At 36.7% G+C, this 27973-nt stretch overlaps 1 protein-coding gene across 2 annotated transcripts in view; it reads left to right on the top strand.

The window, feature by feature from the left end:
• MACROD2 (mono-ADP ribosylhydrolase 2) overlaps positions 1 to 27973 on the top strand; it is a 2278672-nt gene that overhangs the window by 1552923 nt on the left and 697776 nt on the right. For both annotated transcript variants that reach the window (XM_081556519.1, XM_081556518.1), the window contains exon 7: positions 3245 to 3275. In XM_081556519.1, coding sequence (XP_081412645.1) covers positions 3245 to 3275 — 31 coding nt within the window. The remainder of the gene's footprint in view (positions 1 to 3244; positions 3276 to 27973) is intronic.

Raw genomic sequence — 27973 nt, 5'->3', positions numbered from 1 at the left:
CACAAACCCCTCAGGAGAACTTTGAGTTTCCATCTACTGATGAGGAAACAGATGCTCCAAGCAGTTAACTAAACTCCCCAACATCTTGAATAGAAAGGGTGTCCAGGTAGGATTTCAAGCAGACTGGCTTGTGGAAACCATTCTAGTAGCTAGTAGTTTCTGCTTGATGGCTTGATGCAACAGTTCTCAAACTTTTCCCTTTGTCTACCTGAAGCACAAAATGGATAATGTTTATGTGTTCAGTTTGTTTCCATGGAATTCCTGGGGCATCAGCTATAAACTCACCTCTCTTCACCGCATTTAAAAGCACAATGAAACATGAGTAGGCATGGCACAAGTGATAGGGATGACTCTAAATCCTCTCTAATTTATACTTCTAAGCAGGCCATTCCTGAATATCAAGTCCTTACTATAAGCAACAAATTACTTATAGTAAGCATGCAGTTGATTTACCTGCCTATGGAGAATCTTGGTGAATGCCTGTAAAAAAAAACTACAATATTTTCAGGAGAATTTGCTCCATACTATCTTTTCATGGTTGTGGGTTACTGGATGGATTGAGTGGTTCAAGAAAATCCTTCAGATTTACTGGCACCTCAAGAATGCAAGGAATCAAATAATTAATTCAATTCATTTTAAAAATAGCTTCTACTCCATCCCAGAAACTGCCCTTTTTTTCATTAGAAACTAGTAGCATTTACTAGTGACATGACAGGAAAAATGTCTCACAGACCTATAACTAAGCTCAACAGAGTCAATTATTAATATTACTCTGTCCAAAACAAATCATGTAAATTGTGACTTTAAATGGAAGATCCAAGTAAAGGGAATAAATATACATTCTTTTAAAATGTTAAGGAAAATAAAATGCAATACACATTTAACCCAAAGACATAAATAAAAAAGGCTTAAACATTTCATTATGATTGAGCTCGCTCATCATATTAGTTATTACAGTCAACAGCAGCTGCAGTTTTTTGAATTTCTAGTGCAACATCAGTCCTTTTTTAAACAATCCTGTCATGAATTCCTGCAGCATACTTCTATATGGTAAATGTTATCATCTGCATTTTTCCTGGGAATATACAAAGATGATAGCAACTCAATTAGATTTACATATACGTACATTGGCAGGAGGACATCACCATTCTCAGATCCCCTTCTGTTGTTAGAAAGCTCGATTTTGACTTCACTCTATTTACATTTATTCATTAACTCTTTTAATCAAACTCTAAATATCACTAAGTAAAATACAGGGTCTTTTATTGGGCTGCTATAACAAACTGTTAAATGGCTTAAACTGCAGGCATTCATTTCTCACGGCTAAAAAGTCAAAGATCAAGATGCCAGCAGATCTGGTGTTTGGTGCAGGGGCACTTCCTAGTTTGCAGATGGCCATCTTCTCATTGTATCTTCACTTTGTAGAGAGCAGAGCGTGCTTGTTCTTTTCCTCTTAAGAATTCTAATCCCATCATGGAGGCTCAACTGTCATGACATAATTAACTCCCAAAGGTTCCACCTCCAAATACCATCACGTTAGAGTTTCAGCTTCTACATTTAGGTGGACACAAGCATTCAATCCACAGTGTCTGGTATAATCAGTGGTTTGCCAGCAAATGTTTAAAAAATTAGTGTCCATGCTAAGTCGCTTTCGTCATGTCCGACTCTGTGATCTTACTGACTGCAGCCCGCCAGGCTCCTCTGTCCATGGGGATTCTCCAAGCAAGAATACTGAAGTGGGTTGCCATGCTCTCCTCCAGGGGATCTTCCTCCTCCCTAGGCGCTTACGTCTCCTGCATTGGCAGGCAGGTTCCTTACCACTAGTGCCACCTGGGAAGTCCAAAAATTTAATATGTTACTTCTATAAGTTTATTTTTAAGTTTTACTGATGCAAAGAATATATAGCACACAACTTAAATATAAGAATAGAATATGTTGTTCAGTTGCTAAACTGTGACCCACTGTTTGCAACCGCATGAGCTGCAGCCCGCCAAGCTTCCCTGTCCTTCACTACCTGCCAGAGTTCACTCAAGTTCATGTCCGTTGAGTCAGTGATGCCATCTAACAATCTCATCCTCTGCTGCCCTCTTTTCCTCCTGCCTTCAATCTTTCCCATCATCAGGGTCTTTTCCAATGAGTTAGCTCTTTATGTCAGGTGGTCAAAGTATCGGAGCTTCAGCTTCAGCATCAGTCCATCCTGTGAATATTCAGGGTTGATTTCCTTTAGCATTGACTGGTTTGATCTACCTCCAGTCCAAGGAGCTCTCAAGAGTCTTCTCCAGCACCACAGTTCAAAAGCTTCAATTCTTAGGAACTCAGCCTTCCTATGGTCCCACTCTCACATCCATACATAACTATTGGAAAAACCATAGCTATAGGAACCTTTGTTGGCAAAGTGATGTCTCTGCTTATCTGAGGCTGTTGGTATTTCTCCTGGCAATCTTGATTCCAGCTGTGATTCATCCAGCCCTGCATTTCATATGATGTACTCTGCATATAAGTTAAATGAACAGGATGATAGTATACAGCCTTGCCATACTCCTTTCCCAATTTTGAAACAGTCAGTTGTTCATATAAGGTTCTAAATGTTCTTTCTTGAATAGAATAGAATATACAATACCCTTTATTAGAAATTCTGTATATCCAATTGATTCTTACAGAATCCTTTTGTTAAATTTTATCAAAATTTTATTTCCATAGCCAACCTGTGGTTTCAGTTGACACAGATGAATGTTGATTGGTATTTTCAGATTTTATGCCACCAACATGATGTCACTTAATACAGAGCTGGGACAGAATGCCCAGTAGCATACCATACTGGTATACTGTATTTCCACAAGACACATATAATAGACGTGGTCATCTCAATAGCAAAGGCAATAGTAAAATGTGGCAAATAATTAGGACTTGATGACGAATGATTATTTCTTTTAGATACAACTTAGTTCATTGTAGGCTTATGTGATATAATTTCTTGTAACTATGTTTAACAATTGGTTCCCAAGATTCCTGGTAATTTGACCCTTGGCTCTTGTGAGCTGGAATAATTGCTAGTAAAGACAATTTAATCAAATATACCATTTCCACAATGTCTCCTACTTCACCTGAGTGGAGTTCAGAGCTCAGAGTATGTAAGTAGAGGGCATCCCATTATCAAGCAAAACAGATGTTGAAATAGATGTTGTTGGGTTTGGGGAGAGCCGGGTATTTAAAATTTATTCTGTTTTTTGTGGTTTATTCACAGGCATTTCCCTGTATCTCAACAGGCATTTATGGTAAGTGATCTATCTTTTAGCAATGTTTATATTTCTTTGTTTTGTTGTTAAAGTCAAGGTTAACAGGAAAAATTAGAGGTTCTCTGATGGATATAGTTTGCTGTCATTTAAAGAGATTCAAATGCAGGTCAAATTTCTTTGAGGAATCTCAAGAGGCTATTTGGATATTTTGGGTGTTACTGAATTTAGTTGTATTGCATACCATGTACAATAATTAGGTGCACTGTGGCTTAATGTCTTTTGTTATGTAAGAATGTTTGCTCTTGTATGATCTGACCTCTAATAGTGTTTTCTTTAATAAAGTCATATTTTTCTGTTAGATGAGTCATAATGCGTATAAAATCTAACATTACCATTATTTTGTTGTGAGTTACAAAATTATAGAAGCATTAAAATTCACACACATGCATATATCTATATATTTAATTTAAAAGATGTGATTGTTAATATAAACACATATTTTTGATTAGAGGCAGATTTTTTTTGTGTGTGGTATCAATAGATTGTTTTAAATAGCCACTGCTTTACTTAGATATGGAAGCAAATGTTTTTTATAACCTTTAGTTTGCATCAGCCTAAAATTCTCTAAATATTCTTTCACCTACAGTGGTATTTCCGTATACTTTTTTCCTCAGGTTGCTAATAAATCTGTTTCACAATATTCAGGTAAAACAGCATTTGTCATTTTAGGGTTTTCTGATCAAGCAAGTTAGATTATGACATTTCTGAGCTCAAACTTCTCACATGGAGACTTTTAAGTGAAAAATAAAATACATGCAGATGTAAAGAACTAGTTTAAGTTTGTTACTGTAGGGAAAGGATAGCTAAAGTGATGTCAAAGGTAGGAGACTTATTTCCTCTTAAGGTGGTGTTTTTTAATATATATTTGGCTGCATCAGGTCGTAGTTACATCATATGGGATCTTTGAGGCACATGGTCTCTCTAGTGGCAGCACTTGGGCTTAGTTGCTCTGCAGCATGTGGAATCTTAGTTCCTCAGCCAGGGATTGAACTCACAATCTCTGCATTGCAAGGCGCATTCTTAAGCACTGGACCACTAGGGAAGTCCCAAAGGTGTTTGTTTTTTTTAAGGTTTCATTGAGAATAAAGTGGAAAATGTAGGCCTGAATTAAGTTAAATGGGAAAAGATTTGGTGACATTATTTAAAAATCGAAGGCATGCTTTTTTTTTTTTTTTCTCTCTCTCTCCCTCTCTGGATTCCACTACAGCCTGTCTTTGGGGAAGTGCAGTGGACACTGGGCTGGTGGGCTAAGCCTGTACCATCTGCACCATCACCCCATCACTGCCACTCTTTCTGCCTTACAGGTGCCCAGTTATAACTCACCGATATATTTGCTTAAAAGAAGCATTACATGCAAGATTTTACCCAGATCTTCATGTCACCTTGTCTAAAGGCAAATCAGACTCCACCACAGAAATGGTTCTGATTTTGAGAATATTCTCACATGACAGTCTTGATTTTCCTTGACCAAACAAACCAACAAAAACCAAAAAGCTACAGACAATAATATGTCATATTGTCGATGTCTATTTTATCTCTGAGAATCTGATGGTAGTGTTCAAAGACTTTCAGAGACTGAATTTAACAGCTAATACACTAAAAAGGGGGGAAGTGATGGGAAGAAGAAACAGAAGAGTAAAGGAAGATGAGCATGAACACTAAAAGGAAAGGCTCGAGAAAGGATAGAAAAAACTGAATCAAAATTAAAGTGGCTCTTGATTAATTGTGATCCCGGAAAGACAGAGATTTCTCTCCTTAGAGTCACGTGGTGCAATGTGTAATAACTAGATCAGTGCTGCACTATGCTGGTGGGAGGGGACACTGAAGACTTGAGAAGGGAATTGATAGGGAGTCATAGTCGCTGGCTTAGAGGCTGCCACCACACGAGCTCAGTCAGTTTTCACAGCACCAGGTCAAAGAATGTGATTTTCAGGTCCTGGCTACTCATCTCCTTTCCTGTCTAGTTTTTGAGTCAATTTCAAAGTGAAGCTGAAACCTGCAAGTCAGGTGCCATGTTGTCTTTCATTAGTTGAGTGTGAGCTTTAGACCCAGACTTACTTTCAGCTTCATGAGATCTTTAGTAACATTTAGATTGTTCCAGCTCTCTTTACTTTCTGAACCATTTACCATTTTGTAACTGGGAAATTACGTCATATGTTCCTTGTGAAACTGTAGCTTTCTAATCAGTCCTTGATTCTCTCCTAAGTACTCATATTTTATGAATCAGTGGTTTTCTTGTTCTTTTTCAGAACTTAGTTCTGGCTCCTCTATTATCTAGATCAATTTTACTTTCATCTTTACTTATTGGCATTTGAAAGAATACTTTATTTGAAGAAAGTGATCCATAGCTAAAAAGAAAAAGAAAATTAAAAGCAAAACAATCAAACAGAACAAAAACACACCACACACGCTTGTATAGGTTGAAGCTTGATCTATGAGATGTCTTCCTTGAATATTCCAACTCTTGATGGTCATTACATCTTTGACACTTTTCAGCAATTGTAATCTGGACAATTAATAATTGCTGGTTCATATTGTTCCATAGATTTTTTAAAATATATCCTGTGTTTGTAGCCTACCTGGAGCTTTTTTGTGAGTAGGGATTCACTTGTGCATATTCTACACACACCCAGTATCTAGCATAGTGTCTCCTAGAGAAGCTCAGGAAATACTGCTGCTCAATTACAACAGTGATGTTTATAACACCAGTTGATGACTAACTGATGATACAAGAAGCAGATTGTTGATTGGCAAAATAACACGTAGAGAAACTATCTAGTTTGTATTTTCTTAAATGGACAAACATCTCTATTTTAAGAGAAACAAATTTGCTTTTAAAAAGCATTCTCAAACTGGGAATATCTTTAGGCATAGCAGTGTCCATCTTCCCAAGGAAAAATGAAAACTCAAGAACTTTTTTAGTTAGAAACCAAGCAATCTGTGTGTGTGTGTGTATGTGTGTGTGTATTTTTTTTTTTTTTGAGGGGGTTGTATTTGTATAACTGATTCACTTTATTGGTACACCTGAAAATAACACAATACTGTAAATCAACTCTACTCCAATAATTTTATTTTTAAAGGAAAGAAAACCAAGATAAATACAGCACTCTATTTCACTTAAAAACAACAACAACAAAAAAGTCTTTGCTGTTTATCATGGTGCATCAAATGATGATCTCTCAGGGAGATACTCGTTGCTCTTAGACCCCATCCTGACTTTTCCCAACATGCCCTAGTCCCAGCCCACCACCCCATCCACTGTAATTTCTCAGACACCGGTTTGCTTTCGATTAACCTTCACTTTTAGGTTTGTGGCCCCCAAACTCAATGTAACTCTAATTCTTCTATTAGAACAAAATTACTGACTATGGTAGAGACTTCCTTGGAAGGATTTGAGTTAATTGCCAAGATGATCTCATACAGGGCGATTTCAACAGTAAGCATCCCCGATTTGTGGAAACCTAGATATAATCTCCACATTAAAAGCATGTCTGGAGGATCCAGGCTTTGAGATGCTGGAGACCCCGGCAGAAACCAGTTCCTCTCTCAGCCTCTCCTCAATCCTCAACCTTTTAGAGACAAAACCAGCTGCATTTTTTTGCAAGACACAGACTGACAGCTGTCTACCATGTGATTCAACCTGATTTAAGAGAAAAACATAATGAGAGCAGGCCCTGCTTGCTTTGAAGTTTCCCTGGGTGAGGAGCTAGACTTTTCCACTTTGATTTTCAGCCACTGCCATTGCTGCTCCCCATGTAATGTTTCCAGGCTGGTTCCACAGGGCACCAGACCACCTGCTTACACTCAGGATGAAAAGCCACATTTGGTAAAATACTGAAGCAAGACTTGTGTTAGTTTTGGAAAAAGAGATCCACATGAGGCTTCCAGGGGCTCTAAACTCCCAGATCCTAGTTAAAGGTTTGAATTGGCCGCTAAATCTGTCTCAGAGGGATAGATTTGAGCTTCCCTGATGGACATTTCAGATTCTGTGCGTGCCTTCTGCCCTTTGAGCCCAACTTGGATACTCTGGTGCTAATAAGTTTAACACAAGAGGCTAGACATGATCCATAGCAATGGAATTTTTACTGAGAAGTGAGCAGCGAAAATAATTTTTATCCATTTTATGAGAGTCAATATAGTTAACAGAAATGAAGTCCAGGTGGAAAGGTATATCCTTTGAGTAACTGAGAAAATATTCTCTGCGGAGAAAAAAAAAAAAAAGACTTGAATCTTCCTTTCCAGGTACAAGATGGTGTTTTTAGAAAGGAAGGAATTTCAGACATTGAGTTATTGGCTGGAAATCTGGTGAAAAAATTTAAGTGCAGCATAACATAGTGAAAGCAGCTCCCATATTTATTCATAAGATTTCTGTTATCAACGTGGAAGGCCTGTTTCTATCAAATCACCTGGTCTCCCTCTGCTTTCCATGACATGCTGCCAGAACACAACTTTCTAATTGAATCCCTCATTTGCATTCAGGTTTGCTCTTCTGCTTTTCATTGGTAAAAAAGGAGATCGACACGATGTTTCGCTAACCTTATATCTACTTGGCAAATATTTTTATCACTACATCTGTCCATATTCACAGACATAACTTGGAAAGAAACCAGGGCGTTTTCCAAAGGCAATGCTAAAGGGCATGGCCTCTGTCAGCTCTAAATGCTGACAGATTTCAGAGGGTGTGACAACAATGGCTGGGCAATTTGGGGCTTGCGGGAAGACTTCTGTAATACATTTGGAAACCAGAGCAAAATTGACAGAAATGTGTGTCCCTCCCTTTCATCCCCCTGACAGCTCCTCTCCTTCCTCTGGCTTTCTTCTTTTCCCTTTGATATTTCCATTTGCTTTGAAAATTTCCTTTCAGGTGGGCTAATGGTGACTCTTAATCTCTCTCGTAAATTCCCTTCTATGACATCCTGTGTTTTTTGTCCTGGACACATAATTCCCACTCTAGGAAGTGTTACTGTTCTTGGTAACATTAGAGTCAGTGTAACCTGCTTCCCTGTGGGACAATGCAGTGCTGGGGCCGTGCTCATCTTAATTCTCTCACATTTGAATAATATTTTATGAACTAATCCTTAGGAAGCACTGGAGGAAGAGTTTAACAGACAACTAAATTATACCTATTAAATTGTTTCTAATCCTCTGAGTGCTTATCATCCGAATAGACAGTTCTAGAAAATTCACTCACACGTACACATTTATACATTCATTCCACAAAATGTGGTATAAACTCCCCTTTTACTCTCTCAAACTGTGGAGTCTTTAATAATAATAATAAAAAAAAAGACATAAACTAAGAAACCAAAGCTTCTACTTTTGCTCTGGAAAATAGTTTCAATCATCCAGCAACAATATATGCCAGTTCAGTTTACCTAAAAATGACAGTGAGGCCCACGGGCAAGATTCCCTCAGGGGATCTACCGAAAGAAATGAAAATCCTGGAAACCTAGCTTTGTGGTACTGCGGAAACCAGTGTCATTCTCCCTGGTGTTCTGTTCAGATTGAACAATTTTAGGACTTAATTAAAAGATTAAGTGTTTCAGAAAGTAATAAAAATTACAACTTTATTACTGTTCCTGAGGTCTGACTATCTACCTCCTTGCAACTATGTCAAGGTAAAATTTTGTCTCAGGACTAGAAAGTAGAAATGAATTCCAAGCCACCTCATCCTTAGAAACTGCCATTTATTTTATGTTACATGTTTAAAATGGCTTTTCTTATAGAAGTAATAAAACAGTAAGCCTTTTAAGGAAATAGGGAAACCACTTAGTAAATTACAAAGTCTATCCATTTAGTAGGAACCCTGGGGATACCTTTCAGCCATGTTAAAAATGGGAGCACTAATAAGATGCTCTCCCTGAAGAATTTCCTAAGAATAGGTCACATTTTCCATTTGATCAGTAGAATAATTTCCATGTGCTTGCTCATTTTTCTCATCCAGTCTTGAATGACACTCCTTTTTATTTGCTCCTTATACATACTTGTATCTAAAGAGTGACTTTAAATAAACATAGCTCAGCTCTCTTTAGAAAGGAATTCAAAAATAATTCTGACAGCTCTTAGAGAAGTCAAGTATATTTAGCTCTTTAGGACAATGATTTTCATGTCAAATCCTTTTTAGTCAATGATTCTATTTTTGAAAAATCATCCTGAGATGCATCTGAATGAGACCATATTAGTTAGGGTAAAGCTAAGCTTCTGTAACAATGAGAATCCAAAATAGAGTGTCTTTGTGTATATAGATGCTGATTTATTTCTATGCTAATAATTCCTAAGAGAGCATTCTGGTTAGGGAGGATTTGTTCCATGCTATCATTCAAGGTGCCATTAATCTGTTATGGTATTAAGTAGTTGTTCTGCCTTTCATTAGGCATTGTTCTCGTATACTTATCTTTCTTGGTTCTAGCAAAATAAACAAGTAGGATGGGCATGGGCCCTATTCTACGGTCCCTGGAGTCACAGAAGCACTTTTCACTTCATCTTTCTTTCATTGGAGAGAAATTGGTCTCATGACCAATCCAACTACAAAAGAGATTGGAAATTAGTATAACTTGAATTCCATGTGTCTGACTACAATTCTTTCACGTAACAAGAAGAAAGCATTAAATCACAATGGCCTTCTGGATGTCATCACTCAAGGGGGAAAGAAGGCCAAATTAAATCAGACATGTCACTCAAAGGTAAATTAGTTCTGGAGTGGTTTGATTCTATTCAGAATCAGTAAATATTTGAATGTTTATAGTCTCTATTTAGTAAGAATAGTTAATGATTTTGATAGTATCTATTTTATTAAGATGCCTTTATAATCCCAAATCCTGAAAAATTTGAAAGTATTGAATTCTTAAGGCATCAGTACAGTGACTTATTATTAGTTGTCAGCCAGTATATTTAGACCTTTAGATCTTACATCAATTGTGCTAATGTTTTTTGTACTGTACTTCTTCCAAAATTTGCAGACATATCAGTGGAAACTAAAATCAATATATTGAGAATGAATAAATAATTGTATCATTCTTTACATTCCTAATTCTCGCCCATTTCCATAGAAATCCTTGGAGGAATCAATTATAGTTTGTTTCTGTAACTCCTTAAGCTCCTGAGGCTATATCCATCTATAAACATATAAGAGATCCTGAGCAGATATAGATCAACATCTTGTGTACCAAAAAAACCCTAGAGAAATGTGACTTTAGAGAAGAGTCTGATCATAGTAGGGTGAAAATATAACCAAAAGACAGATGTTGAGAGGGGAAGAAGGACAGACAGAAAGAAAGAGACAGAAAGAGAATGATAATATGAATATGAATCTAAACCTCCTTAGCAGTCAAAGTAAGTTTCCTTAGACTCTTAAGAACTGAAAAAAACAGATAGATTTTTTATGCCTCATCTCTCTTTTCAGCTATGGTCAATAGGGAGAGTTCCCTGCAAGTGATTAAAAATTAAATTGAAATTAATAAAATCAACATGAAATTACTTGACATGTTGTCTATTTCTCACCCAGAATTTATTTCAAAATGTTTTAAATGAATGTAGATTCACCTAAACATTCCCAGATCTCTCTAAGCAACTAAGTTGTTGATAAAACTAATTTTCTGTTTACTCAAGACTTTTATTCTGTTGAGACTTAGCTTATGCAACTGGGTTCTAAGTTCTGTGCTTCCAGAGCTGGATGTAGAGTGGTTCTTAATAAATATTTGCTTAATTAACAACTACAAAGTAATTAGATCCTGAAAAATATTAGCAAATCAAATCCAAAAAAGAAAAAAAAAACAAGAATTAGATTCCATGATAAGTGAGACTTATCTCAGGTATGCAAGCCTGGTTAAATGAAGTCATTCTATCGCATCTCCAGACTATGAAAGAAATAGCATGTAATTATCAATGAATTCAGAAATAGCTTTTGACAAGATCCAACACACATTTATGATTAAAAAACCCTTAGTAAACTACTAGGGCTAGTAGCTAACTTCCACAAATCAGCAAAGACTATCTGCAAAACCTATAGCTAATGCCATACTTAATGGTGAGAAACTCAAAGCTTTCTCACTAAGATCAAGTGCAAGTCAAGGATATTCCCTCTCACCACTTCTTTTCAGCATCAGAGTGTAAGTCCTTGCTATGAAGAGGAAATAAAAGGCATATAGATTGAGATGGAAGACATAAAGCTGTCTTTATCTGGAAACAACATGATCATCTTTGTAGAAAATCAAAAAGAACTGACAAAAAAAATCATCCTGGAACTAATAAGCAATTATAGCAAGGTTGTAGGATAATGGCTAGAATAAAAGCTTCAATTTGTACAAATAAATACATAAAGAAATATCCCATGCTTATGGATAGGAAGATTCAATATTGCAAAGACATCAGTTCTTCCCAAATTGATGTATAGGTTCAATGTGTTTCCAATTTAAATCCCAGAAAGTCATTTTACAAATATTGGCAAGTTGATTCTAAAGTTTATATGGAGAGGCAAAAGACCTAGACTAGCCAACACAGTATTGAAGGAAAAGAGTAAAGTTGAAGGACTAACAGTACCTAACTTCAAGAATTATTTAAAGCTATAATAATCAAGACAGTGTGGAACTGGTGAAAAAATAGACAAATAGATCTATAGAATAGAGATCCTAGAGACAGACCCATGTAAATGTAGTCAACTGATCATTGTTAAAGGGGTAGGAGTAATACAATGACATAAAGATAGTCTTTTCAATGAATGTTGCTTGAACAACTGGATATGCACATACAAAAAATAATAATAATAATTTAGACACAGATCTTACACCCTTCTCCCAAATTAACCCAAAATAGATCATAGACCTAAATGTAAATTGCAAAACTACAAAAGTCCTAGAAGACAATATAGATGAAAACCTAGATAATCTTGAGTATGGTGATACCTTTATATATACTACACCAAAGATATGATCCAGAAGGAAAAATTTCATAATTTGGACTTCATTAAAATTGAAAACATGTGCTCTATGAATGGCAAAGTCAAGAGAATTAAAAGACAAGCCACAGACTTGGAAAAATATTTCTAAAAGATGCATTTTATAATGGATTGTTATTCAAAATATACAAAGAATTTTTAAAACTCAACAATAAAAATGAACAACCCAATGAAAAAGTAGGTCAAAAACCTTAATAGACTTTTCATAAAAGAAGATACACAGATGGCAAATAAGCATATGGAAATATATTCTGAATCATATATCATCAGGGAATTGCAAATTAAAATAACACTGAAATACTACCACACTCCTATTAGAATGGCTCAAATCTGGAACACTGATGACATCAAATGCTGGTGAGGGTGTGGAGCAATAGAAACTCTCATTACTGATGGGAATGCAAAATGGTACAGCCACTTTGGAAGATAATTTTATAGTTTTTTATAAGATTTCTTACTATAGTTTCTTTTTTAAATATAGTCTTACCATGTGATCCAGCAGTTTTGCTCCTTGGTATTTACCCAAAGGTGATGAAAATTTCTCTCCACATTAAAACATGCACACCTGTTTAGAGCAGCTTTGTTCATAATTGCCAAAATTTGGAAGCAATCAAGATGCCGTTCAGTCAGTGAATAGGTAAATAAACTGTAGCAGATTAAGACAGTGAATTATTGTTCACTAAAATGTGTAATATTATTTGCTAAAAAGAAATGGGCAATCAAACCATGAAAGAACACAGGAAAATTTCAAATTCGTATTACTAAGTGAAGAAGCTGGTGGTCTGGCTTCATATTGGAATCATACTATATGATTCCAACGATGTGACTGTCTAGAAAAGTAGAAAACTACAGATACAATAAAAAAAGGTCAATGTTTGCCAGGGTTTGAGTTGCAAGAGAGATAAATAGGCAGAGCACAGAGGATTTTTAGGTCAGAGAAAATACTTGTTGATACTACAATGATTCATGTATATCATTACACTCTAGTCCAAACCTGCAGAATGTAAAATGTGAAGAGGGGACCCTAAGGTAAACTATGGACTTTGAGTAATTATGATATGTCACTGTAAGTTCATCTTTTGTAACAAATGTATCACTCTAGTGTCTGATGTTGACAATAGTGAAGGCCCCGCATGTCTGGGGATAGGTAGGAGTATATGAGAAACCTCTGTACTTTCCTCTCAGTTTTGTTGTAAACCTAATGAGGTGGATGAACCTGCAGCCTATTGTACAGAGTGAAGTAAGTCAGAAAGAGAAAGATAAATATTGTATACTATGCATACAAATATGTACAAATATGCATTGTATAATGCATATATATGGAATCTAGAAAAATGGTGCTGAAGAATTTATTTGCAGGACAGCAATGGAGAAAGAGACATAGAGAATAGACTTATGGACATGGGGAGAGGGGAGGAGAGGGTAAAACGTATGGAGAGAGTATATGGAAACTTGCATTACCATACGAAAAATAGATAGCCAATGGGAATTTGCTGTATGGCTCAGGAAACTCAAACAGGGGCTCTGTATCAACCTAGAGGGGTGGGATGGGGAGGGAGATGGGAGGGAGGTTCAAAAGGGGGGGGATATATGTATACCTATGGCTGATTCATGTTGAGGTTTGACAGAAAACAACAAAATTCTGTAAAGCAATTATCCTTCAATTAAAAAATAAATAAATTAAAAAAAAAAGAATGGCGTTATACATGAATGAATGAATGAATGGTAGGGAAATCCAGTATTAGGAAACCAGACTCGGGATTTGATAGTCATTGAGATTGGTCACACCCTCATTTCTATTTTCTTACTTATTGAAAGGAATGATTTCACTTAGATTTCTGAGAGGCTAACAGAAGAGTCAGTTAATAATAACAGAGCCCAACCTTTTATTTGCAGTTCATTTTAAGCATTTCTATTAAAATATAGTTTACATGATATAAAACCCTTCCTTTCAAGATGATTTTAGTAGATTCACAAAGCTATGTAACCATCATCATCTGATTTTAATAAATGTTCACCATCCCCTGAAGAGACTCCATATAAGATGTTACTCCATAACCCCTCTTCCCTAACTTTAGACAAATAATAATCTACTCTTGGTATCTATAGATTTGCCTGTTCTGGATATATTTCATATAAATGGAATCATGAAATATGTGATCTTTTGTGACTACCTTCTAGCATAATAATTTCAAACTCCATCCATGTTGTAGCATGCATCAGTAATTTATTCCTTTTTATTAATATTTTGTTATATGAATGTACCCCATTTTATTTATTCATTTGTAAGTTCATGGATATATGTATTTGGTATTACTTTTTGACTATTATGAGTAATGCTTATAGGCAATTAATTTAGTATAATTATATATCTAAATGTATAAATTATAACTCATATAGTGGTGTTATCTAGTTTTTTTAAAAATTTCTAATTGAATAAGAGATTCTTTAAATTCTACAGTGCTTTACAATTTTCAAAAGTTTCACACACATGGTATCATATCCTAATAACCCCTTTTCCACCCTACCCACTTTCCTCTCCCCACTGATAACCACTAGTTTTCACTGAATATGTGAGTCTGCTTCTTTTCTGTCCTGTTCACTATTTTTTATTTATCTAGATTCCACATATAAGTGATATCATACGGTATCTGCTTGACTAATTTCACTTAGCAAATGCCCTCCAGGTCAATTTAGGTTGCTGCAAATGCCAAAATTCCCATTGTGTGTGTATGTATGTGTGTGTATATCACATCTTCTTTATCTATTCATCTGTTGATGGAGACTTAGATTACTTCCATACCTTGCAATTGTAAATAATGCTATGAGCACTGGGGTGCCTGTATCTTTTCAAATTAATGTTTTTGGTTTTTTTCAGATATATACCCAGGAGTAGAATTGCTGCGTCACATGGCTGTTCTGCCTTTAGTTTTTGATAGCCATTCTGACAGGTGTGAAGTGTTATATCACTGTGGTTTTGATTTACATTTCTCTGATCACTACTTGTGTTGTGCATCTTTTCATGTGCCTATTGGCTATCTGTATTTCCTCTTTGGGAAAATGGTTGTTTATATACATTGGATATTAACCCCATATCAGGAATGTCATTTGCAAATGTTTTCTCCAATTCAGTAGGTTGTCTTTTTGTTTTGTCAATGATTTCCTTTTCTGTGCAGAAGCTTTTTACATTTATTTAGGTCTCATTTGTTTATTTTTGCTTGTTTCCTTTGCTTTAGGGGACAGATCCAAAATAATATTTCTGTGATTTATGTCAAAGAGTATTCTGCCTATGTTTCTTCTAGTTTTATAATATCTGATATTATACATTTAGGTCTTTTATATATTGTGAGTTTATTTTTAATCATCCTGAAACATTTTCATTCTTTGACTGCCCACTTTTTCTCAAGCCCCTTCAATGGGTACCTTTTTTCATGATTCTGGTGTCCTGCTGCCTGGAGGATGATAAACGTTTCTTATAGCATGGTCTGCATCACTGTGTGTGATCATTCTTTGAGTCATCACTGCCTCAGAGCTCCCTTAGAGTATCAATGGATCTGGAGTAGGAGGGCATATATCAAAGTGGCTGTGGATCCGGGTTTCAGGATCACATAGGTCTAGGTAAAGATTCTGAGTCTGTCATAACCGCGTGTCCAGGCAAATTACTCTCCCTGGGTTTCAGTAACTTCAGTTGTCAAATGAGAATAACAATGCCAATAACATGGGGTTGTTCTAAGATTACATTGTTGTTGTGCTCAGTCGCTCAGTCATGCCCTGCTTTTTGCAACCCCATAGACTGTAGCCTGCCAGCTCCTCTGTCCAAGGAATTCTTCAGGCAAGAATACTGGAGCAGGTTGCCATTTCCTACTCCAGAGGATCCTCTCAACCCAGGGATTGAACCCATCCCCTGCATTGGCAGGTGGATTCTTTACCACTGTGGCTCTTGGGAAGCATTAAATTAGATTAAATTAGATGTATGGATGTGAGAGTTTGACCATAAAGAAAGCTGAACAACGAAGAATTGATGCTTTTGCACGTAGTGTTGGAGAAGACTCTTGAGAGCCCCTTGAACTGCAAGGAGATCAAACCAGTCAATCCTAAAGGAGATCAGTCCTGAATATTCCTTGGAAGGACTGATGCTGAAGCTGAAACTCCAAAACTTTGGCCACCTGATGCGAAGAACTGACTCATTTGAAAAGACCCTGATGCTGGGAAAGATTGAAAGCAGGAGGAAAAAGGGATGACAGAGGATGAGATGGTTGAATGGCATCGTTGACTCAATGGACATGAGTTTGAGCAAGTTCCAGATGTTGGTGATGGACAGGGAAGCCTGGTATGCTGCAGTCCATGGTGTCGTAAAGAGTCAGACATGACTGAGTGACTGAAGTGACTGAGATAATACATTAAAATGGTACCAGATACATAAAGATAATGGGTTTCCCAGATGGCTCATTGGCAAAGAATCTACCTGTCAATGCAAGAGATGCAGGAGACTTAAGTTCAACACATGGATAAGGAAGATTCCCTGGAGGAGATAATGGCAAGCCACTCCAGTATTCTTGCTGAGATAATTCCATGGACAGGGGAGTCTGGCAGGCCACAGTTCATGGGGTCACAAAGATTGAATTGACTGAGCATGCACGTAAAGATAAACATTTTTTCAATTAGTATTATTTTTATTGTTTAATAGTAGTTTTATTATTGCTATCATTATTATTCTCCCACTAGAGTCTGAGTTCCTCAAGGATAGGAGCTTTGAGAGTTATTCACTCTACCACCTAGATTCTAGAAGAGTATCTATACTATTGAACAAGTAACTTACTCTTTTTTTACTAATTAAATTTATTTTTAAGTAATTCATTGTATTAAGGCTTTACTTAGACTGAATGACACCCAGAAGCAGTCTTATTGTCTGAACCACCTCACTGCCTGTTGAGTTCTTTGTGCTGCTTCTCTGCAGGCCAGTTGTTGTCTCTTGGCCCCCTCTGAGGTGGTCCTATGGTTAAGACTCGTGAATTCAGCCACATGGAAATGAAACTTGCTGGTAATATCATGGCAGACTTTCTATATCTCACCTACCCATAACCACTGTAGCCTACTGATTAAAAATAAGTCAACTTGTTTCATCAGTTTCAAGTTCACAACAGTTTATCTAAACCCTAAGGATGACAACATTTTGTTTCTTCTGTATATAAATAAAAAAATGTATATACAGGCAAATAAGAGAGGCAAAATTATGATAGTTATCTGTGGCCTCAAAAGTGAAATTTCACATTGTAAGACAGCATATTCTGATGGTCAAAACCAAATCAAGTTCCGTAAAGCAGCATTCAAATGCTTTCCTCCTGGGAAACTTTGAGGAGTAGACAGTCAGTCTCCTGCCAGTTGGCTTAAAGAGTGAAAAGGCCCAATTGGTGCTTGCTTTGTCTTGCCAGAAGTACCTAAAAATTTTGCACATTTTTAAAAAAAATTTCTAAGACCATAGAGTCTTGGAGTTAAAAGCCATTTTGTATATCATACTTGTCTAGCTCCTTATTTTTCTGAGTGGGAAAAATGAGACCCAAGGTTATTAAGTGATTTGCCTTGCCATACGGAAATAGTCCATATGAGACTAAGATCTGATTCCCATTCCACTAACAAGGCAGAGAAGCAAAGGTAAGGATGAGGAATCAGGAGGATATGAGATTACAATCCAGGATGATTCATTTAGTTAATCTCTTCTTTGATGTTCAGTTTAAAAAAAAAAAAAAAGAAAAGTTTTGTTTCACTTTCACTTTTCTTTCAGATCTTCCTCATATACTGTTATTGTTGTTGAGTCGCTAAGTCATGTCATATTCTTTGCAACCCCAAGGACTGCAGAATACTAGGTTCCCCTGTCCTTCACTATCTCCCAGAGTTGGCTCACATTAATGTCCATTGAATTGGTGATGCTATCTAACCATCTCATCTTCTGCCACCCCCTTCTCCTTTGGCCTTCAATCTATCCCAGCATCAGGATCTTTTCCAATGAGTTGGCTCTTCACATCAGGTCACCAAAGTATTGGAGCTTCAGCTTCAGCATCAGTCCTTCCAAAAAAAGTGTGAAAGTCACTCAGTCGTATCTCTTTGTGACGCCATGGACTGTAATCTTCCAGGCTCCTCTATCCATGGAATTTTCCAGACAAAAGTACCAAAGTGTGTAGCCATTCCCTTCTCCAGGGGATCTTCCCAACCTAGGGAACTAACCCAGGGCTCCCATATTACAGGCAGATTCTTTACCGTCTGACCCACCATGATGAATATTCAGGGTTAATTTCCTTTAGGATTGACTGGTTTGATCTCCTTTCTGTCCAAGGGACTCTTCAGAGTCTTCTACAGCACCACTCTTTGAAAGCATCAATTCTTTGGTACTTAGCCTTCTTTATAGTCCAACTCTCACATCCACACATGACCACTGGAAAAACCATAGTTTTGACTATATGGACCCTTGTCAGCAAAGTGATGTCTCTGCTTTTAATACTCTGTGTAGGTTTGTCACAGCTTTCCTTTCAAGGAGCAAGTGTCTTTTAATTTCATGGCTGTAGTCATCATCTGTAGTGATTTTGGAGCCCAAGAAAATAAAATCTGTCACTGATTCCACTTTCCCCCCTTCTATTTGCCATGAAGTGTTGGGACCAGATGCCATGATCTTAGTTTTCTTCAATGTTGAGTTTTAAGCTAGGTTTTTCACTCTCCTCTTTCACCCTCATCAAGAGGCTTTTTAGTTCCACTTTACTTTTTGGCATTAGAGTGGTATCATCTGCATGTCTAAGGTTGTTGACATTTATCCTGGCAGTCTTGATTCTAGCTTGTGATTCATCCAGGCCTGCATTTTGCATGATGTACTCTGTGTAGAAGTTAAATAAACAGAGTGACAATATACAGCCTAGTTGTACTCATTTCCCAATTTTGAACCAGTCCACTGTTCCATATAAGGTTCTAACTGTTGATTTTTGACCCACATATAGGTTTCTCAAAAGACAGGTAAGGTGGTCTGGTATTCCCATCTTTTTAAGAAATTCCCACAGTTTGTTATGATCCACATAGTCAAAGGCTTTTGCATAATCAATGAAACAGAAGTAGGTGTTTTTCTGGACTTCCTTTGCTTTCTCTATGATCCAATGAATGTTGGCAATTTGATCTCTGGTTCCTCTGCATTTTCTAAACCCAGCTGGAAGTTCTAGGTTCATGTACTGCTAGAGCCTACCTCGAAGGATTTTGGGCATAACCATGTTAGCACGTGAAATGGGCACAATTGTATGGTAGTTTGAACATTCTTTGGCATTGCCATTCTTTGGGACTGGAATGAAAACTGACCTTTTCCAGTCCTGTGTCCACTGCTGAGTTTTTCAAATTTGTTGATATATTTAGTGCAGCATCTTAACAGCATCATATTTTAGGATTTTAAATCTCTCCACCAGAATTCTATCACCTCTACTAGCTTTGTTCACAGCCTCATTATTAGGTGGGAATTAAATAGATGGATACCTTCTGCTAATAGAAGAAAAGTAAAATGTTGAATTGTGGCTCTTTTAGAACTAAATCCCAAGGACATCCCAGTAAGGGTCATGACTCCTATACTTCCTCTATGACCCAGTTCCAACCCCTTCTTTTTCTTCTACCTAAGCTTTTCCCTAGCCAAATCCTTTTAATAAGAATCATGCTACCCCAGGCCATTGGCTTTACTATTAGTAACTTGTAAAGACTGAGATAATATAGAAAGTAACTGCACATTCAACTCTCTTTGTATCATATCAGTTCTTCTTCCATTATATTATCAAAGCCCCTTTAAAGATAAAGTTTGATGCATCTGTATCCTTGAGGTCCTAGGGCTTCGCCTATGCAAGTGAGGAATGTGTTTGTTTTTTTTTTTAGTTGAAATCTCACATTGTACTCTAAAGCATAAATATAATCTATTTCTGTAAATAAAAACTCTAAATTAGTTACGTGTTCAGTAATTGTATAAACCTCTTCCAATAAATCTTCGTGTACAATTAACCCTCAGGAAGGTGCCCATTCTGTGGTTTATTGTTCCTATGGCACACCACCAATGCTTCAGTTTAAAAGCCAGGCATTCGACCAAACTTACAAATGCCAGCTCTTGCATATAATTACAGGAACCTATGAACGTGATCACCAGCAGCTCATGAGCTTCCACAAATTCTGAATCCTGTAGCAAGCTGAAAACATCTGCTGGCACTGGCATGGGGAATGGTTACCATTCTAAATTATTGCCTCTCAATATTTTTCTTCAGTTTTGCAAATGTTTTAATCCATTCATCTATAGATCCATAGTGAAACAGAAAGACAAGTCTACAGAGTGTTGTTTTCCCATGTTGTATATAGAAGGAAATGAGGACTCATCAGCTTTTTTCATCCTTCATAAAACAATGAAAATAGACCTCATTGCTAGGATAAAATAGACGTATGCATCAAGGACCTGAGAAATGTAAAAATACTTGACTTCAAATGCTTTTTTAAGGTATCTACACATGTTAAAGGCATATTGTGACCTAAGAGTAGTGTGTTGTATGTATGTGTGTGTGTGTGTATGCATGTAGACATACCGGTGTTTAGGAGGTATCCTAGTCTAGCCTTTCTCCCAACAGATCTCACTCCACACTACCTGTCCAGCCATGGGATAAGGTAAGAAGTAGAAAATATGGTGAACACGAGGAGTTGGTGAAGGAAAGGAGTAACAAGATGATACAGAAATGCCAAGAAGCTAGAGCAAGTGGATTGATAATTTCATGGCAGGACAGCCATTCTCAGGCAGAAGAAGAATGGCTACAGGATTGGCTAGGATGTGCAGACCAATTTGTGTTCAAGAACATCCTCTGCTTTCATGTTCTTTATATCCAGTGTTTGTTCCCATCCCTTTCACTATCAACTACTTCTGCTTCTCACTTGAGACAATGCATTGCTTATCTTAAATGGGGCAATAGTGTCAGAAGTGTTTCTAGTGGGAAGTAAAGTAGAAATATGGGGATTTTCCTAATAAGTTTCCTGCCAAACTCCCTCCAACCCCCTGTCAGACCAAGGGCAACCTTGATCACTTTCCCAGCCTCCATAGCATTTCCTACCATCACAATCTTTATGCAGCTTCCCTTCTAAGGCAGAAGTGCAGTGCCCAATGAAACTCCCATGTGGAAGAAACTGATCTTGATATTTTATATCTCAGTGTATTTTCTTGTCTGCAAATGGCACTGATCCTCAGAAAACCCAGGAAACTGTGTGCTTACCTCAAGCATTAGAAAAAAAGGGATAAGACAATTGAAACTGTTGTGCATTCTACAGTGGAGTGAGGTAGGAATGAACCTACTGGGGAAATGATGGATGGTAAGAGATGGTGGCTCTGTCCTTCATGACCTTTAAAGAAAACAAAGGAGTTGAGTGGAGGTTGGCCTAGGACCATGTGAAACCCAAGGATATTTTCAAGACACTATAGACCAAAGGACCTAAAAGACATATAGAGAACTTTCCATCCAACAGCAACATAACACACATTCATGTCGAGTGCACATAGAACACATTCTAGAATAGGATATATGTAATACCATGATAAAAATCTCAAAAAATTCAGGAAGATGGGAACTATATCAAGTGTTTTTTCTGACCACAATAGAATTAAACTAGAAATTAATAACAGGAGGAAAGCTGGATATTTTACAAATACATGGAAATTAAACTACACTTTCATGAATAACCAAGAAGAAATCAAAAGGGAAAAAAAATCTTCAGACAAATGAAAATGGAAAGACATATCAAAGCTTGAAGGATACAGAAAAAGCACATTGAAGTGGGAAGTTTTTTTTTTTTTTTAAGCAATAAGTGCAGCATAAAGGATAAAGAAACATCTTAGATAAACAACCTAACTTTACATCTCGTGTGTGCATGCATGCAGGCACCCTCAATAGTGTCTGACTCTTTGCAATGCCATGGACTGTAGCCTGCCAGACTCCTCTGTCCATGAAATTTTCCAGGCAAGAATACTGGAGTGGGTTACCATTTCCTTCTCCAGGGGATATCCCCAACCCAGGGATCAAATCAGTGCCCAGATGAAACAGTGGTAAAGAATCTGCTTGCCAATGCAGGGGATGCAGGAGATGTGGGTTCTATCCATGGGTTGGGAAAATCCCCTGGAGAAGGAAATGGCAACACGCTTCAGCATTTTTGCCTGGGAAATCCCGTGGGCCAAGGAGCCTGGTGGGCTATAGTCCATAGGGTCGCAAAAGAGTTGGACACAACTTAGTGACTAAACAACAATAACAATGGATATAGAGCTCTTAGCAATGTCTCTGACAAAAAGTAACTGTGAAAATTACTCTGTTTATGTATCACACACATCATCCACTTAGAAACTTTACATTTCAAGGACCTAAAAAGAAAAGAAAAAAAAACCTAAGCACAAAGTTAGTAGAAGAAGGGAAATAATAAAGATTAGACCAACAGCAGAGAAGATTAGCAAAACCAAGAGTCAGTTCTTTGAAGAGGTAAAGCAAAATTGGCGATCTTTGAGCAGGACTAACCAGGGAGGAAAAAAGGACCCCAAATAAATAAAATCACAAATGAAAGAGGAGACATTACAACTGATACCACAGAAATACAAAAGATCATGAGACTAGTATGAAAAACTGTACATCAACAATTGCAAACATAGAATAAATGGATAAACTCTTAGAAACATACATTCTACCAAAACTAAATTATGAAGAAATTAAAAAAAAAAACTGTGGAGTTTGAATCAGCAATCAAAACCTCTCAACAAAGAAACACTCTCAGCCAGATTGTTTCACTAGTGAATTCTACCAAATATTTGAAGAATGAACTCCAATATTTCTCAAACTCTTCCAGAAAATTGAAGAGGAGAAACACTCCCAAACTCATTTAACAAGACCTGTGTTACCCTGGTACCAAACTCAGTTAAGGATGCTATAAGAAAAGAAATATACAGAACAATTTCCCTGACAAATATAAGTACAAACATTCTCAACAGAATGCTAGCAGACTAAATTAAAAGCACATTAAAAACAGCATGTAACATTATCAAGTGAGATTCATCCTTGGGATGCAGGGATGGTTCAACATTTGCAAATCAGTAAATGTGATACATCACATTAATAGAAGGAAAGATAAAATATCACATAGTCATGTCAACTGGTGCAGAAAAAGCATTTGACAAAATTCAGCATTCATTCATGATAAAAATTCAACAAATAGAGTATAGAAGGAACATGCTTCAACATAATAAAAGATATATGCGATAAGCCCAACATATGTGAAAGCCTATGCTATAGACTATATGTGAACATATGCTATATGTGGAAGCCTAAAATCATATTCAGCTGTGGAAGTTTGAAATATTTTCCTCTAAGATCAGAAACAAAACAAAATGTCCACTCTCACTACTCATAATCAACATCATACTGGAAGTCCTAGCCAGAACAATCAGACAAGAAAAAGGATTAACAGATAACCAAATTAAAAAGAATGAAGTAAAATTGTCCATTCACAGATGACATAGAAAATCCTAAACACTACACCAAACAAAAAAAACAAACAAAAACCAAAAACAAAATTGTTATCGCTAGTAAATGGATCTAGTAAAGTTTCAGGATACCACACAATTTCACTATAGCTCAGTTCAGTTCAGTCACTCAGTGGTGTCTGACTCTTTGTGACGCCATGAACTGCAGCACGGCAGGCTTCCCTGTCCATCACCAACTCCTGGAGTTTACCCAAACTCATGTCCATCCAGTGGGTGATGCAATCCAACCATCTCATCCTCTGTCATCGCCTTCTCTTCCTGCCTTCAATCTTACCAAGCATCAGGTCTTTCTCCAAAGAGTCAGTTCTTTGTATCAGGTGGCCAAAGTATTGGAGTTTCAGCTTCAGCATCGGTCCTCCCAATGAATATTCAGGACCGATTTCCTTTAGGAAGGACTGGTTGGATCTCCTTGCAGTCCAAGGGACTCTCAAGAGTCTTCTCCAACACCATAGTTAAAAATCATCAATTCTTTGGCACTCAGCTTTCTTTATAGTTCAACTCTCACATCCATACATGACTACTGGAAAAACCATAGCTTTGACTAGACAGACCTTTGTTGGCAAAGTAATCTCTCTGCTTTTTAATATGCTGTCTAGGTTGGTCATAACTTTTCTTCCAAGGAGCAAGCGTCTTTTAATTTCATGGCTGCAGTCACCATCTGCAGTGATTTTGGAGCCCCCCAAAATAAAGTCAGTCACTTTTTCCATTGTTTCCCCATCTATTCGCCATGAAGTGATGGGACCAGATGCCGATTATAACCTTAGTTTTCTGAATGCTGAGTTTTAAGCTAGCTTTTTCACTCTCCTCTTTCACCCTCATCAAGAGACTCTTTAGTTCTTCTTCATTTTCTGTCATAAGGAAGGTGTCATCTGCATATCTGAGGTTATTGATATTTCTCCTGGCAATCTTGATTCCAGCTTGTGCTTCATCCAGCCCAGCATTTCTCATGATGTACTCTGCATATAAGTTAAATAGGCAGGGTGCCAATTTACAGTCATGATGAACTTCTTTCCCGATTTGGAACCAGACTGTTATTCCATGTCCAGTTCTAACTCTTGCTTCTTGACTTGCATACAGATTTCTCAGGAGGCAGGTAAGGTGGTGTGGTATTTCTTTAAGAATTTTCCACAGTTTGTTGTGATCCATACAGTCAAAGGCTTTGGTGTAGTCAATAAAGCAGAAGTAGATGTTTTTCTGGAACACTCTTGCTTTTTCAATGATCCAATGGATATTGGTTTGGAATGGGTGAATTTAACTCAGATGACCATTATATCTACTACTGTGGGCCAGAATTCCTTAGAAGAAATGGAGTAGTCAACATCATAGTCAACAAAAGAGTCTGAAATGCAGTACTTGGATGTAATCTCAAAAACGACAGAATGATCTCGGCAAACCACTCAATATCACAGTAATCCAAGTCTATGCCCCAACCAGTAATGCTGAAGAAGCTGAAGTTGAATGGTTCTATGAAGACCTACAAGACCTTCTAGAACTAACACCCAAAAAAGATGTCTTTTTCATTATAGGGGATTGGACTGCAAAAGTAGGAAGTCAAGAGATATCTGGAGTAACAGGCAAATTTGGCCTTGGAGTAAAAACAAAGCAGGTCAAAGGCTAACAGGGTTTTGCCAGAGAATGCACTGGTCATAGCAAACACCCTCTTCCAACAACACAAGAGAGGACTCTACACATAGACATCACCAGATGGGCAATATCGAAATCAGACTGATTATATTCTTTGCAGCCAAAGATGGAGAAGCTCAATACAGTCAGCAAAAACAAGACTGGGAGCTGACTGTGGTTCAGGTCATGTACTGCTTATTGCCAAATTCACTATGGCTAGTAAATGGATTTAGTAAAGTTGCAGGATACATTATCACTATACAAAAATATGTTGTGATTCTATACACTAATAACAAATTATCTGAAAAAGAAATAAATAAAACAAACAATCCCATTTATAGTAACATCACAAACATAGACTTTATACTTATTTAATAAGAATAAATCCCATCAAGGAGGTGAAATGACTGAACACTGAATACTATAATATTATTCAAAGAATTGCAGAAAACAAAAATGAATTGAAAGGCATCTCATGTTCACTGATTGGAAGAATTAATTTTACTAAAATGTTCATACTGCCCAAAATAATCTGCAAATTTTGTGTAATCCATATCAGAATGCCAAAAGCATTTTACAGGAGTAGAAAAAATAATAAATAATAATAATAATAATAATAATAATTAATAAATTTGTGTGGAACCACAAAAAATTCTGAATAGCTTAAGAAATCTTGAAAAAGAAAGACTCACATGTCCTGATTTCAGACTATATTGCAAAGCTATAGTAATCAAAACAGTATGGCACTGGCATAAAAATACATACATAGAAATGGCCAACAGTTATATTAAGAGGTGCTCGATATCATTAATCATCAGCAAAAAAAAATCAAAGCCACAGTAAAATTAACCTCACAGTTGTCATAATGGCTATTATCAAAAAGACAAAAAGATAACAGGTGTTGTTAAGAAAGCAGAGAAAAGAGAACCATTGTGCATTGTTGCTGGAAACGGAAATTGGTGCGACCACTAAGGAAAACAGTATGGAGACTCCTCAAAACATTAAGAATTACAATATGATCCAGTAATTCCACTTCTGGGTATATACTTGAAGGAAATAAAATTACCATCTCAAAGAAATATAAGCACCTCTGTGTTCATTGACACATTATTTACAATAGTCACACATGGAAATAATATAAGTGTCCATCAATGCATGATCAGATAAAGAAAATTTAAATTTATAATGGACTGTTATTCAGTCATAAAAAGAAGGAAACCCTGCCATTTCTTTCAGCATAGTAGACCTTGAGACTACTATGCTAAGTAAAATAAGTCAGACAGAGGAAGACTATCTGATCTCACTTATTGGTGGAATCTAACAAAACAAACTAAATGAAACAAAGAACAGATTACTTTTTGCCAGGGGAAGAGGTTGGTAGGCTAGGGAAATGGATGTAAGTGGTCAAAGGGTACAAACTTCCAGTTATAAAATGAATAAATTCTGGGGCTGTATTAACAATAACAGCATGGCAATTATGTTAATAACACCTTATTGGATATTTAAAAGTCCTCACCACACACATGCACAGTAGTAACTCTGTGAGGTGATGGATATGTTAATTACCCTGATTGTGGTAATCATTTTGCAATACATACATATATAAAGTGTTACATGCCTGTTATATCTCAGTAAAGCTGAAAATGAAAAAAAGCCCAAGGATTTTCCTTAATAAGAAGCCATGCAGAAAAAGCCTTTGACAAAATTTAGCATCCATTTATGATAAAAACCCTCCAGAAAGCAGGAATAGAAGGAACATATCTCAACATAATAAAAGCTATATATGACAAACCCACAGCAAACATTATCCTCAATGGTGAAAAATTGAAAGCATTTCCCCTAAAGTCAGGAACAAGGCAAGGATGCCCACTTTCACCACTACTATTCAACATAGTTTTGGAAGTTGTGGCCACAGCAATCAGAGCTGAAAAAGAAATAAAAGGAATACAGATAGGAAAAGAAGAAGTAAAACTCTCACTGTTTGCAGATGACATGATCCTCTATATAGAAAACCCTAAAGACTCTACTAGAAAATTACTAGAGTTGATCAATGAATATAGTAAAGTTGCAGGATATAAAATTAACACACAGAAATCCCTTGCATTCCTATACTCCAATAATGAGAAAACAGTAAGAGAAATTAAGGAAACAATACCATTCACCATTGCAACAAAAAGAATAAAATACTTAGGAATATATCTACCTAAAGAAACAAAAGACTTATATATAGAAAACTATAAAACACTGATGAAAGAAATCAAAGAGGACACAAACAGATGGAGAAATATACCGTGTTCATGGATTGGAAGAATTAATATAGTGAAAATGAGTATACTACCCAAAGCAATCTATAGATTCAATGCAATACCTATCAAGCTACCAATGGTATTTTTCACAGAACTAGAACAAATCATCTCACAATTTGTATGGAAATATAAGAAACCTCGAATAGCCAAAGCAATCTTGAGGAAGAAGAATGGAACTGGAGGAATCAACCTGCCTGACTTCAGGCTCTACTACAAAGCCACAGTCATCAAG

This window comes from Giraffa tippelskirchi, chromosome 13, assembly GCF_054371585.1.
Source record: "Giraffa tippelskirchi isolate mGirTip1 chromosome 13, T2T-mGirTip1v1.2.pri, whole genome shotgun sequence".
NCBI lineage: Eukaryota > Metazoa > Chordata > Mammalia > Artiodactyla > Giraffidae > Giraffa > Giraffa tippelskirchi.
This window is presented reverse-complemented; position numbering and strand designations above follow the sequence as displayed.